Below are 12925 nucleotides of genomic sequence, written 5' to 3'. Positions count from 1 at the left end.
GCATGCGGTTACGTGAAAGACACCATTAAAGAATAAAGCATTCCAGCAGCCAAGTGAGACAGAACATCTCAGATGGAGATAAGCAAGTTTCCCTTTGGGAATTTCTGGCTCACCATCCACAGCAGCCATGTGTCACATGTACAACCAAGATGCCAGAATGTGTTAGAGCTGATTTGAAATACTGTCATCTGATGACATGAAAGCTGTTTTCCAACAATTAGCAGACCTTTAAGCCAAAGTGCTTTCATAGAAAGACAAATAACTGCAGGATATTTCAGTACATCTCTCCCCTTACCTTAGGTTCCATGACAGCTATGTACCCACTTTACAATACACACAACTACTTCCAGTGTGCTGCTTCCATGTGGCTGAAGTATAGGGTCTAACACAGATACACTCCAAACTGATTCTACCAAAAGTTATTACATTTTTCTTTCTGTGGCCATGATATGACCTTTAACAGGTTTTTTCTGAGTAGGTATATCTGTTAAAACTAATGCAATCTGACTGGAAGCAACACCGTACTAAAAGATTGGCCAAACTTTCTAGCAGAAAATTCATTACTTTCAGGATATAATTAAGTTCCTGAGGTTAAAATCCAGCTTGTAAATCAATACTTGAATCCACCAGAAGGAGACTTATTTTTTAATTCAATGCTCCTGAGAAAAGATGTTTTGAAAATGTTTGAGATGGATCAGGTGTGTAAAGTTGTGGTGTCCAACATTCACATAACTTATCCCTTATCCCAGGATGCTGTGTCCACACCTAACAGGGCAGCACACATTCCAAAACATCTATTTTCCCATCGTCTTCCAGCTACCAAATTATTCTCACTGTATTTTAGGCAACTGGCAGGAGGAAGGGTACATGAGTGGGAACATTGGTGGCTTTGCAAGTATAAAAGAAACAAGCAGGATTCTGTAACACTTGAAAGGACAGAGAAAACCAAAAGAGAGGGAGGTCCCAGGGCACTGGGGAAGGCCAAGACAAACACAGATAATAAAAATCAGATAATGTGAATTTGTCAGGAACAAATCTTTTTCCGACACGAGCAAGGGAGAAGCCACAGATGTGACAAACTTGGCTTTGACTGGGCTTTTAATCTAAGTCACCTGAGAGTCTGACAAGCTGAGTAGGGAATTATGGCCTAAACTGAAGAGCAGTTATGGCTACTATATGAAGTAGTAATTAGGAATACTTCTCTTGCAAACTAGGAGTCAAATGGGGTTCCATGATGATCTGCCATGCACCTAGCTTTATTTCACATCTTCCCTATTACACTGACGATGAAACTGAGAAAGCGCACTTTCAGAATTTGGGCTGATAACGAAGGTAGGAAAGATTGCAAGCAGCTTAGTGAACAGAAGTGGCACTCAGAATGATGATCTGAAAATTCTATAGAGACAGATGCAAAGTACTACAATGATGATCAAGAACAAATTAAAATACAAGGGGAAAAACTAGCCAGACAGCAAAAACACAGGGGGAAAAAAAAATCTAAAAGTTACAGTGGGTTGCAGTTAGAGAGAGCGAGTGTAATGAAGTACAGTTGGAAAAAAAAAAGGATGGCAAACTTGGCACTCTAAAGTTCTAAGACTCAGGAAACAAGTATTTTGCTTTGTTCAGCAGCAGTGAAACACACAGCAGTTGGCAAACAATGTACAGATTAAACTCTAAATTTAGAGAAAACTGCAGACAGGCTGGAAAAATCTAAACTTTAAGAACACGATTGGTATGAAAATACTAAGAGAACAAAATCTATTTAGTGTAGAACAATGTGAAAAGAGGAAAGGGTGAAGTTATAATCTTCAAGTTCTTCCGCACGTAAAAGACAGAAATGGAGTATGTTTATACCCACCATGGATAGAACAAGCAATCACTGGCATCATTTGCAGCACAGAATATATTAGAAAAAAAACTCAGTGAACTATAAAAATCATTATGTACTGGAATTACATCAATAAATCATGCAGTTCCTGTCACTGAAGTCTTTTGAAAACAAATTAAACAAGTTCACCGTGAAATGTTTTGTTAGAGGTTGCTGCAGGATTCAACGCTGCTTTAATGAATCAATTAATTTGTCATCACCTCAGAAACAAAGGGAGGTTAGACACACATCACACTCATAGTGACGCTCAACTACAACACAGCGAACATTTTACCCGACATCTGCGTGAACTCACAAAGCAGGACTTCTGCCAACACAAATAAATTCAACACGGGAACTGAAAATTACAATTTTGCCCGGATTGAACAAAAGACCCATAACCCCTGTATTTGAAAACGAACCATGGCATTCGTATTTAAGGGGCAAATGCTTATCTTGAGTTGGTGTTCTGAAAGCAAGGTGCCAACAAAGCTATACCCAGGCTGGAGAAGCTGGGGCAAACCTGAGCCGCTTGAGGGTGGTATTTAAAGCTCAGCACGCTGGCAGATGCATTGGCCAGGCTTTTACATGTATCTTGCGTATGTATTGGAGCACGAAATTCCAACCAAAGTTGTTGGGTTTTAATCAGCTGTGCAACACTGATCTTTCCATACCATCTTCAGCAAAGGGACTCAGGCCGTTGCTTTACCATGCGAAGGGTTTTGTCATTAGTGCCCCTGCAACGTCATCCTGTCATCCTCCTGGCGTTACTAAACAGAAGATCCAGGCAAGAATAAAGACTGTCGCACCTGAAACGGATTTTCTTCTTAAAATTCACCAGCTGCCTTCCCGCTGGGTCCCTCCTGAGTTTCCGAACTAGCCCGTTCCTAATTCAGAGTGGCTCAGACGCGCGAACAGCTTCCCAGCTGGGTACCAACGAGAACTAACGGCAGTTTAAAACCACCCGCGTACCGCACCTCACAAGATCCCTCAGAAAAAGAACGAGAGGAAGAGCCAGGACAAAGCTGACCTCCCGCCCCGCCCCGCCCCGCCCGGCCCGGCCCGGCCCGGCTCAGGCCGCCCGCACACCGGGGAGCGCAGCCCCTGAGGGGAAGGGGCTGGTGTGACGGCGCGGAGTTCCCCCGCACGTCCCGTCCCCCCGGCCCGGCAGCACTCACCATGGCGATGGCAGCGGTAACGGCAGCAAACAGCCCGCCTACGTTCCGCTGCCGCCAGCGCGCAAACCGCGCCCTGGCAACCGAAGCCCCGCCCCCGGGGCAGCCCCGTGATTGGGTGAGAGGAGAGACGTCACCCGGGAGCGCTCCGCCCGTCGCAGGAAGCGGAAGTTGGGAGAGGTGGCGGTTGTGGCAGTTGCGGGGTTTGTCGTGAGGGAGTTGCTGTGCGCTCCGGTAACGTCCTCGGTGGGGGCGTGAGCCCGGGGGCTGAGGTGAGGTGAGGTGAGGGGGGGGGTACCTCCTATCAGCCGGGGCTCGGTGGGGGGTTGGCGGCTTTCCCAGGTGCTCGTGGGTCGTGACTCAGCCCTGTTAATCCAGGATTTCCTTGTGTTGTTCGTGTGGGGTTCTGTGGTGCACGGTGTTAGCTGAGGGGTGCAGTGGTTGACGATTCAACCAGCGAGGGAGTTTCTCCTATAGGGGTGTAATAAAAGGGGGTGTGAGTGCAGAGGCTTACGCTGAGACTTTGAAAGTAAGAGGACAGATAAGAATAGTGTTATAAGATGAACAGCAAAGGAGCAGGATCATCAGCAGGTGGTCGCAGATGAAGCATATGAAATCAAAGGCTCATCATCAGTTTTTAATTGAGTATTCTTGCCTCTGTCTGAGCAGCTGCATTTTCATTCTCCTTGTTCTCCTCAAATGAGTAAAGATCCTCAATCAAAAATGCATGAACAGTAGTGGCGATTAGCACATTGTGGTCACAAATAAGCAAAAATGTGACTCTAGCTGTAGAAGCAACAGGTAACAAGGTGTTCCTGCATCTGTAGTTTGAGAAAAGTCAAGGAGGGAAAGTAATTTATTTTGTCTTCTAGTCATCACAAAAATTAAACTGACCTCTCGCATAACAAATCATGAATCTAGAAAGCTGGCAGCCATGTGTTCACTGCTACCATGTTCTTTTCAGGGTGAGAGCGGTAGCAGTGGAAGTCAAAAAAAGTTTTAGTTAAGCCCATTGAGTTAGTGGTGCAATGAAAGGAAGCAAGGCCGTTGGGAGATCTCCCTTGAATAACAGGGAGAAATAAAGCAAAAAAAAAAACCCCAAACAACACGATACAGCAATCTCAAACTAATGTAGTTAGTGGCACACCCTAGGAAAGGGAGGCAAGTGGCCTTGAGAGATGGGAGTGGATGGGCCTGTGGATAAAGGAGGCAATGGTTGACAGAACGTGTGGATAAGAGAGAAAATGGCCAGGGTGGCAGTTTGGGCCAAAATGGGGGAAAAGTTTTACTGTTGGCTTAAACTAAGCACATGCAGCCACTCAGGGCACTGACTCTTGCTTTGGCTGGGAATTGGCTCTGTTAAAAACAGCTGTGAAAAATTGCCATTGTTTCTTCCTCACTTCTTGGTCTGCTTTAAGTACAGAGTGGGATTTCCCTTTGTTGTGGTTCTGTGATGATCTTAGGGTCTGTGTGCATGGTTGTGCAGTTGTACTCTGGGAACATTACAGAGTTTTAAAGGGTAAGATGAAGGCTCACTGAAAACAGAAGGCAGAAATTTGAGGAATGGAAACTGGAACTGGAGGAGGAGCAAGAGATGGGAGTTGAAGTCCAGCTCTTGGTGAAAAAAGAAGGAAGTGCCAGAAGTCTCATAGGCTTTCTCCTTTTAATTCTTTGGGTCCTGGTGTGGTTTTTAGCATTTTGGATTTTTTCTTTGTTTTGGTGGTTTTTTTTTTTCCACTATGCTACTGAACTGGAGTTTAGAGGCTGTATTAGAAAATAGGGTAATGCAAGATTAACTGTCAGTGTTACGTTGCTAAAGATTTTTTTTTCCCCCCTCCTCAGACTTAAGTAGTTAGGAAGAGCTGACTGCTAAAGAGAAAATGACATCTCTAGAAAAAGGTAGGTGGTTCACATGATATCTAAGCAGACTGGATTAAAAGTAGTTTAACTTGAATTCTACAGACCGGAGTTACACTGTATGCCAGGCTCCATTCATTTAAATTTATTCCTTTTGTGTAGCTATTAGGAAGTAGTTATGTGACTTCATTACTGCAATGAAAACCAGAGCTGCCTGGATAGAACAGTTAATTGAATGTTGTTTTCTATTCCAGCTTTGTATTGAAAAATCAGTTTGTCACTGGTACTGTCATCTGTCTGTACGCTTGTTAGTCCTTCTCTAGCATTTAGAACCTGTTGGCACTGATTCAGCCAACTTGAAAGCAGGGCAATATAATGGTGCTACTACAGCATTTTTGAAATTCATTATTTGGATAGAGTACAGCGGGCTCATATTAACTGCTCACAGTATGAGGAAAAGAAGCAGTATTTGTAGCTGTGTGTGAAGAAGCTTTCTTGCCTTCGCCCATTGATTGTGAGAAAACTACTACAATAATATTTCATTCAGCTGAAAATTTAGTGAACTTAAAATGAACTTCAGTAAACATTATCATGCATACTGGGGAATTCAGAGTAGAATGGAGCATTGATGGGAATATTGGAGTCTGTTGATTAGAAATGAAGGAGAACTGGCTTGTTGGCTTTTCTTAAACTTTCACTTGGACAATTTAAACACATGGTAGATAGTACTTAAAAGTTTGCTGAACTGCTTGAGGTGTTAGTAGCTATGTAGCAAATAGTTGCTTTTCATTTAATTCTTGCTTTTAAAATGAGACTGCTCTGATTCTGTTCAGCTCTGAAAACCTGATTTTGCTTTCAACCTGTGAGTAATAATGTCAAGAATTTTCTCCTTACTAGCTCTTTTTTATGTCTGCATCTAATCTTGTACGGCAGCAGGTAGTTAAGAAATTATACAATTCAAACCTATGTCTGTGTCTTCTACTATTAGTATTAATGAGCAACCTACACTTGACTAAGGACTTCTCTAACTTTTGCTTTATAATTGCTGCTGCAAAGGACTATTTTATACATGCAGTGTGGAATTAAAATCTTTGTAACTTTGAAGTAGAGAAATTAAGTGAAGAGTTACAATGAGACTATAACAAAGTGAAACTTTCCCTCTGCTATTTCTGAATTTTAGCTGATGATGCCTCATCACCCATCAGAGGACCTGGAGATGGCATGGAAACAGAGCAGACAGCTGAATTGGTGGAAGCAATCACTGGAGCCAATGCTACGAACCATCCCATTCACCAGAGCCCACATAAAAAGGCAGTCTCTTCCCTGAGTCCTGGAGTTCTGCAGCTAGGGAAAGTACACACTGATAAATCAGTGGAGATTGAAGCTATTCGTATATTAGTCCCCAAAGCAGCTATCACCCACGTTGTTCCTACTAAAAATGCTAGGGTAGCTAAGTCAGTGGGACATAAAGGAGACACATTCCATCAGTCAGATGGAGCTGCAGATCCCAAGAAAGAACAGGTAGAGCTAAAAAATGCAGTCGAAAAGCTAAAGAATTCAGAGAAGCGCTTGTTACAGGATAAAGAAGGTCTCTCTAATCAGCTGCGTATACAGACAGAGGTAAGAAATGAAAGTTACTTTCTCTCACATAGCTGAGCTGCTTTGGTTTATATAAGCAGTTTGTGAATGTGACCAAAGAGAACTGCTGTGACACTCTAGCCTTGAAACAGATAGTTTCCCTTTTGAACTTATCAGCTATGATACAGAGTAGAAGTACATCTAAGTAATCCAGTGCTGCTTCCATGACAACAGATGAAAGGATCAAAGGCTTGAAGCTGGGAGAAACACATTAGAGGGCTGCAGGGAAATGGATCTTTCATGAGGAAAGATTTTACTCCTCAACTCAACTGCTAAGTGAAAAATGTTATGCCGTAGAAGGAGTAACTATAATTTTCTACATAATATAATTTGTGGATGTCTTGCCTAATCCTTTGTTATCTTACTGATTCAGGACTTGAATACTACTGAAACTTTGTTTCTTGTAGCAAGGTTTCATTCTTCCTCTTGGGCCTCTGTTAGAATTTAAACAAGAGTGTGTTAAATGTGCATTAGCCTCAGATGTTTACGCTCACTGGAGCGGATTGTGAGGCTTAATATACTCTGCGTTGGATTTATCCCATTCTGGAAAGAGAAAGGCAATTTACTGTTAGGTATTCACAATAATTATACACTGCATTCTGGAAGTAGGAGGTGTTTCACTCTACATTGGTAATTAAAGACAGTCTGGTCTAATTCTAGGTGAATCGGGAGCTGAAGAAATTACTTGTTGCTTCTGTTGGGGATGATCTGGAGTATCACTTTGAACGGATGGCTCGTGAGAAAAATCAGCTAATCCTAGAAAATGAAGTCCTGGGCCGGAATATGTCTCAGTTGTCTGAACAATTAGAGCGCATGTCTATACAATGCGACGTGTGGCGAAGCAAATTCCTAGCAAGCAGGTATTCCATCTTACAGAACTGTTGTAAGAGCATTCTCCTCCAGTTTTGTATTACATATGCCCATTGCAACATCTGGGAATGTGCCTTAATATGCTGAGGAGTGCCACAACAGCTACACTAATGCCTACTGAGGTCTGAGTATACAGAAAAGGTACAAAGTAAGCTCCTTGTAATTTGAACAGTTCTGCTTTTCAAAGGTAATACAGTGGAACCTAAACCTCTCAACATCCTAACTACAGTTTTTGTCAACATAGCAAGAGAAGTTCTTATTTTTGATAAACTGTGTGCAGTTTATAGTTTAAAAATGTCTTTTGGGACAGCTGTCTTGACTCATCTTAAAGGTAATTAGCTTGATTTTTCACCATCAGCCCCCAAGAAGGATACAGTCATCAATGTGTGAAGATGATTTGGTTGAGAAGTCTGCTGACAGTGATTCAGAGATCTACCGTGAAGGGCAGCTCAGTATGGAAGAAAGAGTAGGGATACGTTTTCATTAAACACTGATTGTGTTACTGCTCAGAATCCTATTGTTACTTTATAACCACAAAATACTGGGTAACAGAGGTCAGGAGCAAATCTTATGCTGGTCTGAATGTCAGGATCTCATTTGACAATGGATTAGACTTAACTTTCTAAGTGTAGTTGTTTTACCAGATATGTAGTGTTCTAGGATTTTTAATATTGTATTGTACTTGGATATAACTAACTAAATTTTAATTATGATGCTTAATGCATGTTACAAAAAGGCCTTAATGCTTGAAGGAAATGGAAATAGAATACAATGTCCTCCCTCTAATTTGCTGGTCTTAAGTTTTGGCATATTGAGTGAATGTAAATACTTGTAATAGTCCTAGCTAGGCAAGTCTTGCTATCCTAATTTAACTGGTTTCTTCAGCATTAACAGGAGTTCTGAGGTGAGGGATTCAAGTCCCTTCTAGGAATGACAGTGTGGTGATGGGCTTAGAGTCACACCATTCAATACTGTAATGTTCTGGTTCACTGAGATCTCAAATTTCTAACTGGTCGTTTAAATGTCATTCTGGCTTTTGCAATTGCAGTATTACAGACATTTGAAATACCTGCTTGAGGGGTCTGTTCGAAGTCTTGTGCCATAGCAAAATATGACCACAGTTGTTTCATTTGTAGCTCATAAATGCTCATATCTGGCACATATAGCATCTAGTTATTGCCCCTGAGAAAGGCAGAGAAGTGAATGAATGCAGTCTGTAGCCATAGCTGTCATCTTCAGAGAGGAGTGTGAAAAGCCATGATTATGGCATACTTGTCAGAACTGTGTTACTAAACCTAAATGTATTTAGCTTTATCTGTCAGGATGCTTGTCCACAATGTTCACATACTCAGTGTTTTAAAATGCCTGTTACTAGATTTGTATTAAGTGACATAAGATTGTTTACACTCAGCAAGGTAAAACATAATCTTGCACTTGCGTTGACTGTAGTTGAACAGAAATTGCTCTTAATACATGATCTTAATAAGGTTGATATAGGCCCTGCATGGGGGAGGGGGATGAGCTTAATACTTAGTTTGAGCAGACAAAATACGGCCTGTAGCAGAATAAAGGTAACTTTCAAACTGCTCACTTGCAGGACTGATTGGAGATTTCTTTTGCAGGGTTATGGCTGATGAGCTAACCAATACCAGAGCAATTCTTCAGCGTCAAACCAGGGATGCACAAAGCGCAATCCAGGACTTGCTGAATGAACGTGATCAGTTCCGTCAAGAGATGATTGATACACAGAAGTATGATTTTTCTAATCCAGACCACCTCTGTGCAAACTCTTGATTTCTGTCAGTTTATTCTAGGCCACAGAAGAGTCAAATAACTTTCCCCTATTCCAGTGATACTCAACAAAAATCAATTTTGCTGATGGGTACTATGGACACTTTTCAGTCTCAAAGCTGAAAAAGCCAAAGTAGCATTAATTCTTTCTTCATCATTCCCTGGAGGTGTTAGGGGTCATATACTGTGGAACTGACATCACTCATATCCTCAGACTCCCTCTGTTTAATCACTCACTGTCTTGAAGTCAAGTCTCCTGTTTCCTTCTGAAACATAGTTTCTTCTACCCACACTGGCTTTTTAATGCTTACCCTGCCAGATGTAAAATATGCTTTGCCAGTATTAAAATCTGTTGGTGAGGCCTTGCCTTGGAGAACAGCCTATTTGCCTCCTTGCTTTTAAACACATAAAATTCCTTTTTTTGTTAACATTTGGCTTGTGCAATAAGTCTTTGGAAGAGAGGATTCCTCTGAAGTATGCTGCATGCTGATAGAGTACAAAACCAACTGTTAGTGCTTTTCTTTTCTGCACAGGCTGCTGGAGGAGCTGATGGTTTCTCTTCAGTGGGGGAGACAACAGACATACTATCCTAGTGCCCAACCTTACACTACAACAGAGCTAGCAGCTGTGAATTGTAAGCTAGCCAAAGCTGTTAGCTCACATCTTCTTGGAAATGTTGGCACTAGCAGTCCAAAAAAATCTTCAACGGTTGTGGAGTTTTGCAATACCCCCGCTGAGAAAATGGCTGAAATGGTAAGAACTCTTCATACATCTCAATCCATCAGCACAGAATCCTCTTTCCAGAAAGAAATGCCTTGCTTTGTGTTAAGTACTTAATATTGTGCCTTTTCTAAAAATTGCATGCAGGGGAAACATGTTTAATAGAGCTGTCTCATTAAAAAAAAAGATGAAAGAAACCCATGCAAAACAACAAAGAAAAAAACCCAAGAAACAAAACTAGGAGAATAAGCAGAGCAACGTGTAAATAATATGATGGCACATACTGAGACATAAGGTTTCCTCTTCTGTCCTTAGCACCACAAATAACTGGGTCAAAATTTGTTTAGAGTTAGTGTGTCAGGAGGAAGCCAACCAAAAATACTTAACCTAGTTTAAAAACTGAGTGGGAGACAAAACCTAGTTCAGGTAGGAATAAGTCATAACACTTCAGCAGTAGTTTCTGTTGCCCTAAAAATCAGTTCTGTTGAACGTGGGTGGAAACACAGAGAAGCTATATGATTATCTTTCAAGACAAGGTTCCACTGCAGGAAGCTTGATGTTTAAATAGCCAACTAGACTAACAGTTTAGTCTGGAAGCAATGGAGAGTAATAGTTGAGCAGTAGGAGGCACACAGTGTCTAGTGATCTGTGGTGTTCTTGCCTGGTTTTGCTCAACTCTGCTAAAAAGTTCAGAATTTTTTTTATTCTCAAGAAAATCATACCTTGGATTTCTGATGGACATTACTAATTTACAAACAGTACTTAGTGTCTTTATATTGAGGGTCTGGGTGGATGGATATTTACTTTTCAACTTGCAGAAAAAACTGAAAAATTGCTTTTAAGAAGAAATCCTTCCTAGCTGCTAGGGAAGATATAACCCATTAAACTTAACTTAATAGATATATCTTCAGTCTCAATTTTTCTATCCTCAGGTGCTACGTGTACTGGATCCAGCTGCACGTACAGAAACAACAGAAGTTTCTTTTTCTGAGACTTCTCCATCCTCCTTCCTTTCCACAAAGAATAATATTGGAAGGTTTCATCCATATACAAGATATGAAGATGTAACTTTCAATTGTTGCAATCACTGTCAAGGAGAGCTGATAGCCCTTTAAAAACACAGCCAACACAACTGCACATGCACTCTTTCTGAAGAATGACACTAGTTAATGTTCAGTAGGCTTCCCTTTTTTCCTATTTCTTTCCATAATGGGTGGGTTTAACATTGGAAATTATGCAGTTTCTGCTTCTTTACCTCTTGAAGTTAGGGACTGACAGGATTTCCTTAGCCTCTGGGATATTTCTACTACTTTTAAGTCTGGAAAGTTACTTTATTTTCTTCTACAAAGGCAAGACCTAAAATGTTATGCTGGTCCAATTTCTAGAGCATAGAGATGCCCTTGACTATTTAAGGTTTGCAGTCATCTTAGCAAATCTAAATGAATTTCTCTTTAGAGGGAGACAAAAGTGTAACTAGACCAAAGTAAATGAAGTGCTGATAGGTTATGTTTAAAAAAAACAAAACAACAAAAAAAGCAATGGAAAATGGTCAGCTCCATATTAGGTTGTGGTTTTTTGGTTTGGTTGGTTTTGGTTTTGTCTTAGCCAAGGTGATGAACTGTCCCCATGTCTATGTTCAGCCTTTTAAATTTAGTTATTAAAAAAGGAATATGTGCAATGATTCTTCATAACTCTAAGCTCTGAAAGTAAGAGCATATGCAGTGTTGGCAGCTCTCCTGGGAAGAGGGGAAAGACCTTGAATGAACTCTAGCTATAATATATAAACAGTGGTTTTACATGGATTCTGGAAAACTGTGCAGGGTGAGATTATTCTTATGTTTTCTGAAAACTAAAATAATGGCTTCTCCACCTATTTTGGCTTCTAGAATGAAGCTGTTGTTGCATAGGTGATTGTCAGCAAAGATAGACTGATATACCTCCTTTAGTACGTAGTCGTGCAACCTGACCCAGCATTAGAACTCAGCCCTTGCCCAAGGTCTTCCTGGGTGTTATGGGAAGCTGAAGATAAGCACTAAGTTTGCACAGGTACTGGTAAAAAAAATACATATATTTTTTTACTTGTATGGTTTTATAATCTTGATGTAGGTTCAAAGAGAATGTATAGCAGGTAATCTGCTAAATCCAAGAAGCCTATTTAAGTTGCAAAGGTAAAGAGGAAGGGTAGGAGGATGCAAATATGCAACTTAATTTCTTAGTTTCACTCCTAAAGTTATCATATGTAACAGTCTAGTTTGGGGAAAGGGTTTCTGAAATGGTTGCTTTTACCCTGTTTTCCTTTGAATCTCATACCACAGTCAGAATACATAAGTTATAAGTTCTTGCTGTTGCTGGCCATGCTTTGGTTTGCATGAAGAGAGCTACAATAAACTTTCTTCACTTGCTTTCAAGTTGCAGTTTTGGATTTAATATAGCTGTATATCTGACTTTTTTTCTGCAGCAGAAAAGGAACTATTCATATAGTCATCATTGAGCTGTAAAACCCTTCACTTCAATGGTCTGAGGTAATGAACCAAGCAGCATTTCTTTTGTAGCTTACTATGATTAGGAAGATAGCATGAACGTTTGCAAACTTTCCCCATGCATTTGCTTGCTAGACACAAGAAGCGTTTCTTGCTGTGGTGTCAGGGGAAGGTACAGGAAGGAGGAAGGCACCTGTTACTTAAGTTTCTCATTAGCATGTGCAATTTTCATTTCACATCCATGCCCCTTATCTGTGCTGGTAAAAGCTTCAACACAGCACCCTCCGGTCAAACACCAGTATTCTCTCAATATGCCTATACCTATCTCCAAAAGGGTAAGAGAAAAAATACTAATGGCAAATTTACTTTGCAGCTACTACACTTCCTTTTGTTACAGTACTTCCAGAAAATGCTTTCAATGGGGAAAAACATCAGAACGATGCCCTATCATGAAATTTGTTAGACATGTAGCTGGACAGAATGTTCTTCATTTTCCACTAACTTTATGATTTCATGAGTGACCTCAG

At 40.8% G+C, this 12925-nt stretch overlaps 2 protein-coding genes across 6 annotated transcripts in view; one reads left to right on the top strand and one right to left on the bottom strand.

The window, feature by feature from the left end:
* NME7 (NME/NM23 family member 7) overlaps positions 1–3131 on the bottom strand; it is a 93712-nt gene extending 90581 nt beyond the window's left edge. Inside the window, exon 1 of one of the 2 annotated variants that reach the window (XM_064466963.1) lies at positions 3046–3131. In XM_064466963.1, the coding sequence (XP_064323033.1) occupies positions 3046–3048 (3 nt within the window). In that variant the 5' untranslated portion in view covers positions 3049–3131. Of the gene's footprint in view, positions 1–2676; positions 2875–3045 lie in introns of those variants that run through there. The other variant, XM_064466955.1, reaches the window with a different exon arrangement.
* Positions 3132–3186: 55 nt separating this feature from the next.
* Positions 3187–11984, top strand: BLZF1 (basic leucine zipper nuclear factor 1). 4 transcript variants are annotated; one of them, XM_064466927.1, is made up of 7 exons: positions 3187–3314; positions 4885–4941; positions 6080–6519; positions 7198–7397; positions 9030–9158; positions 9732–9951; positions 10851–11984. In XM_064466927.1, exons 2-7 carry the CDS (start codon positions 4923–4925, stop codon positions 11031–11033), a joined length of 1191 nt encoding a protein of 396 aa, XP_064322997.1. In that variant the 5' UTR covers positions 3187–3314; positions 4885–4922; the 3' UTR covers positions 11034–11984. The 4 variants fall into 4 exon arrangements, with proteins under 4 accessions (XP_064322997.1, XP_064323007.1, XP_064323017.1 ...); XM_064466937.1 differs by having other exon boundaries at positions 3189–3276; XM_064466947.1 differs by having other exon boundaries at positions 3190–3245.
* Positions 11985–12925: the final 941 nt, after the last annotated feature.

Source organism: Phalacrocorax carbo, chromosome 1, assembly GCF_963921805.1.
Source record: "Phalacrocorax carbo chromosome 1, bPhaCar2.1, whole genome shotgun sequence".
NCBI classification, from domain to species: Eukaryota; Metazoa; Chordata; class Aves; order Suliformes; family Phalacrocoracidae; genus Phalacrocorax; species Phalacrocorax carbo.
The sequence above is the reverse complement of the archived record's forward strand: the minus strand, read 5'-3'. Positions and strand labels throughout refer to the sequence as shown.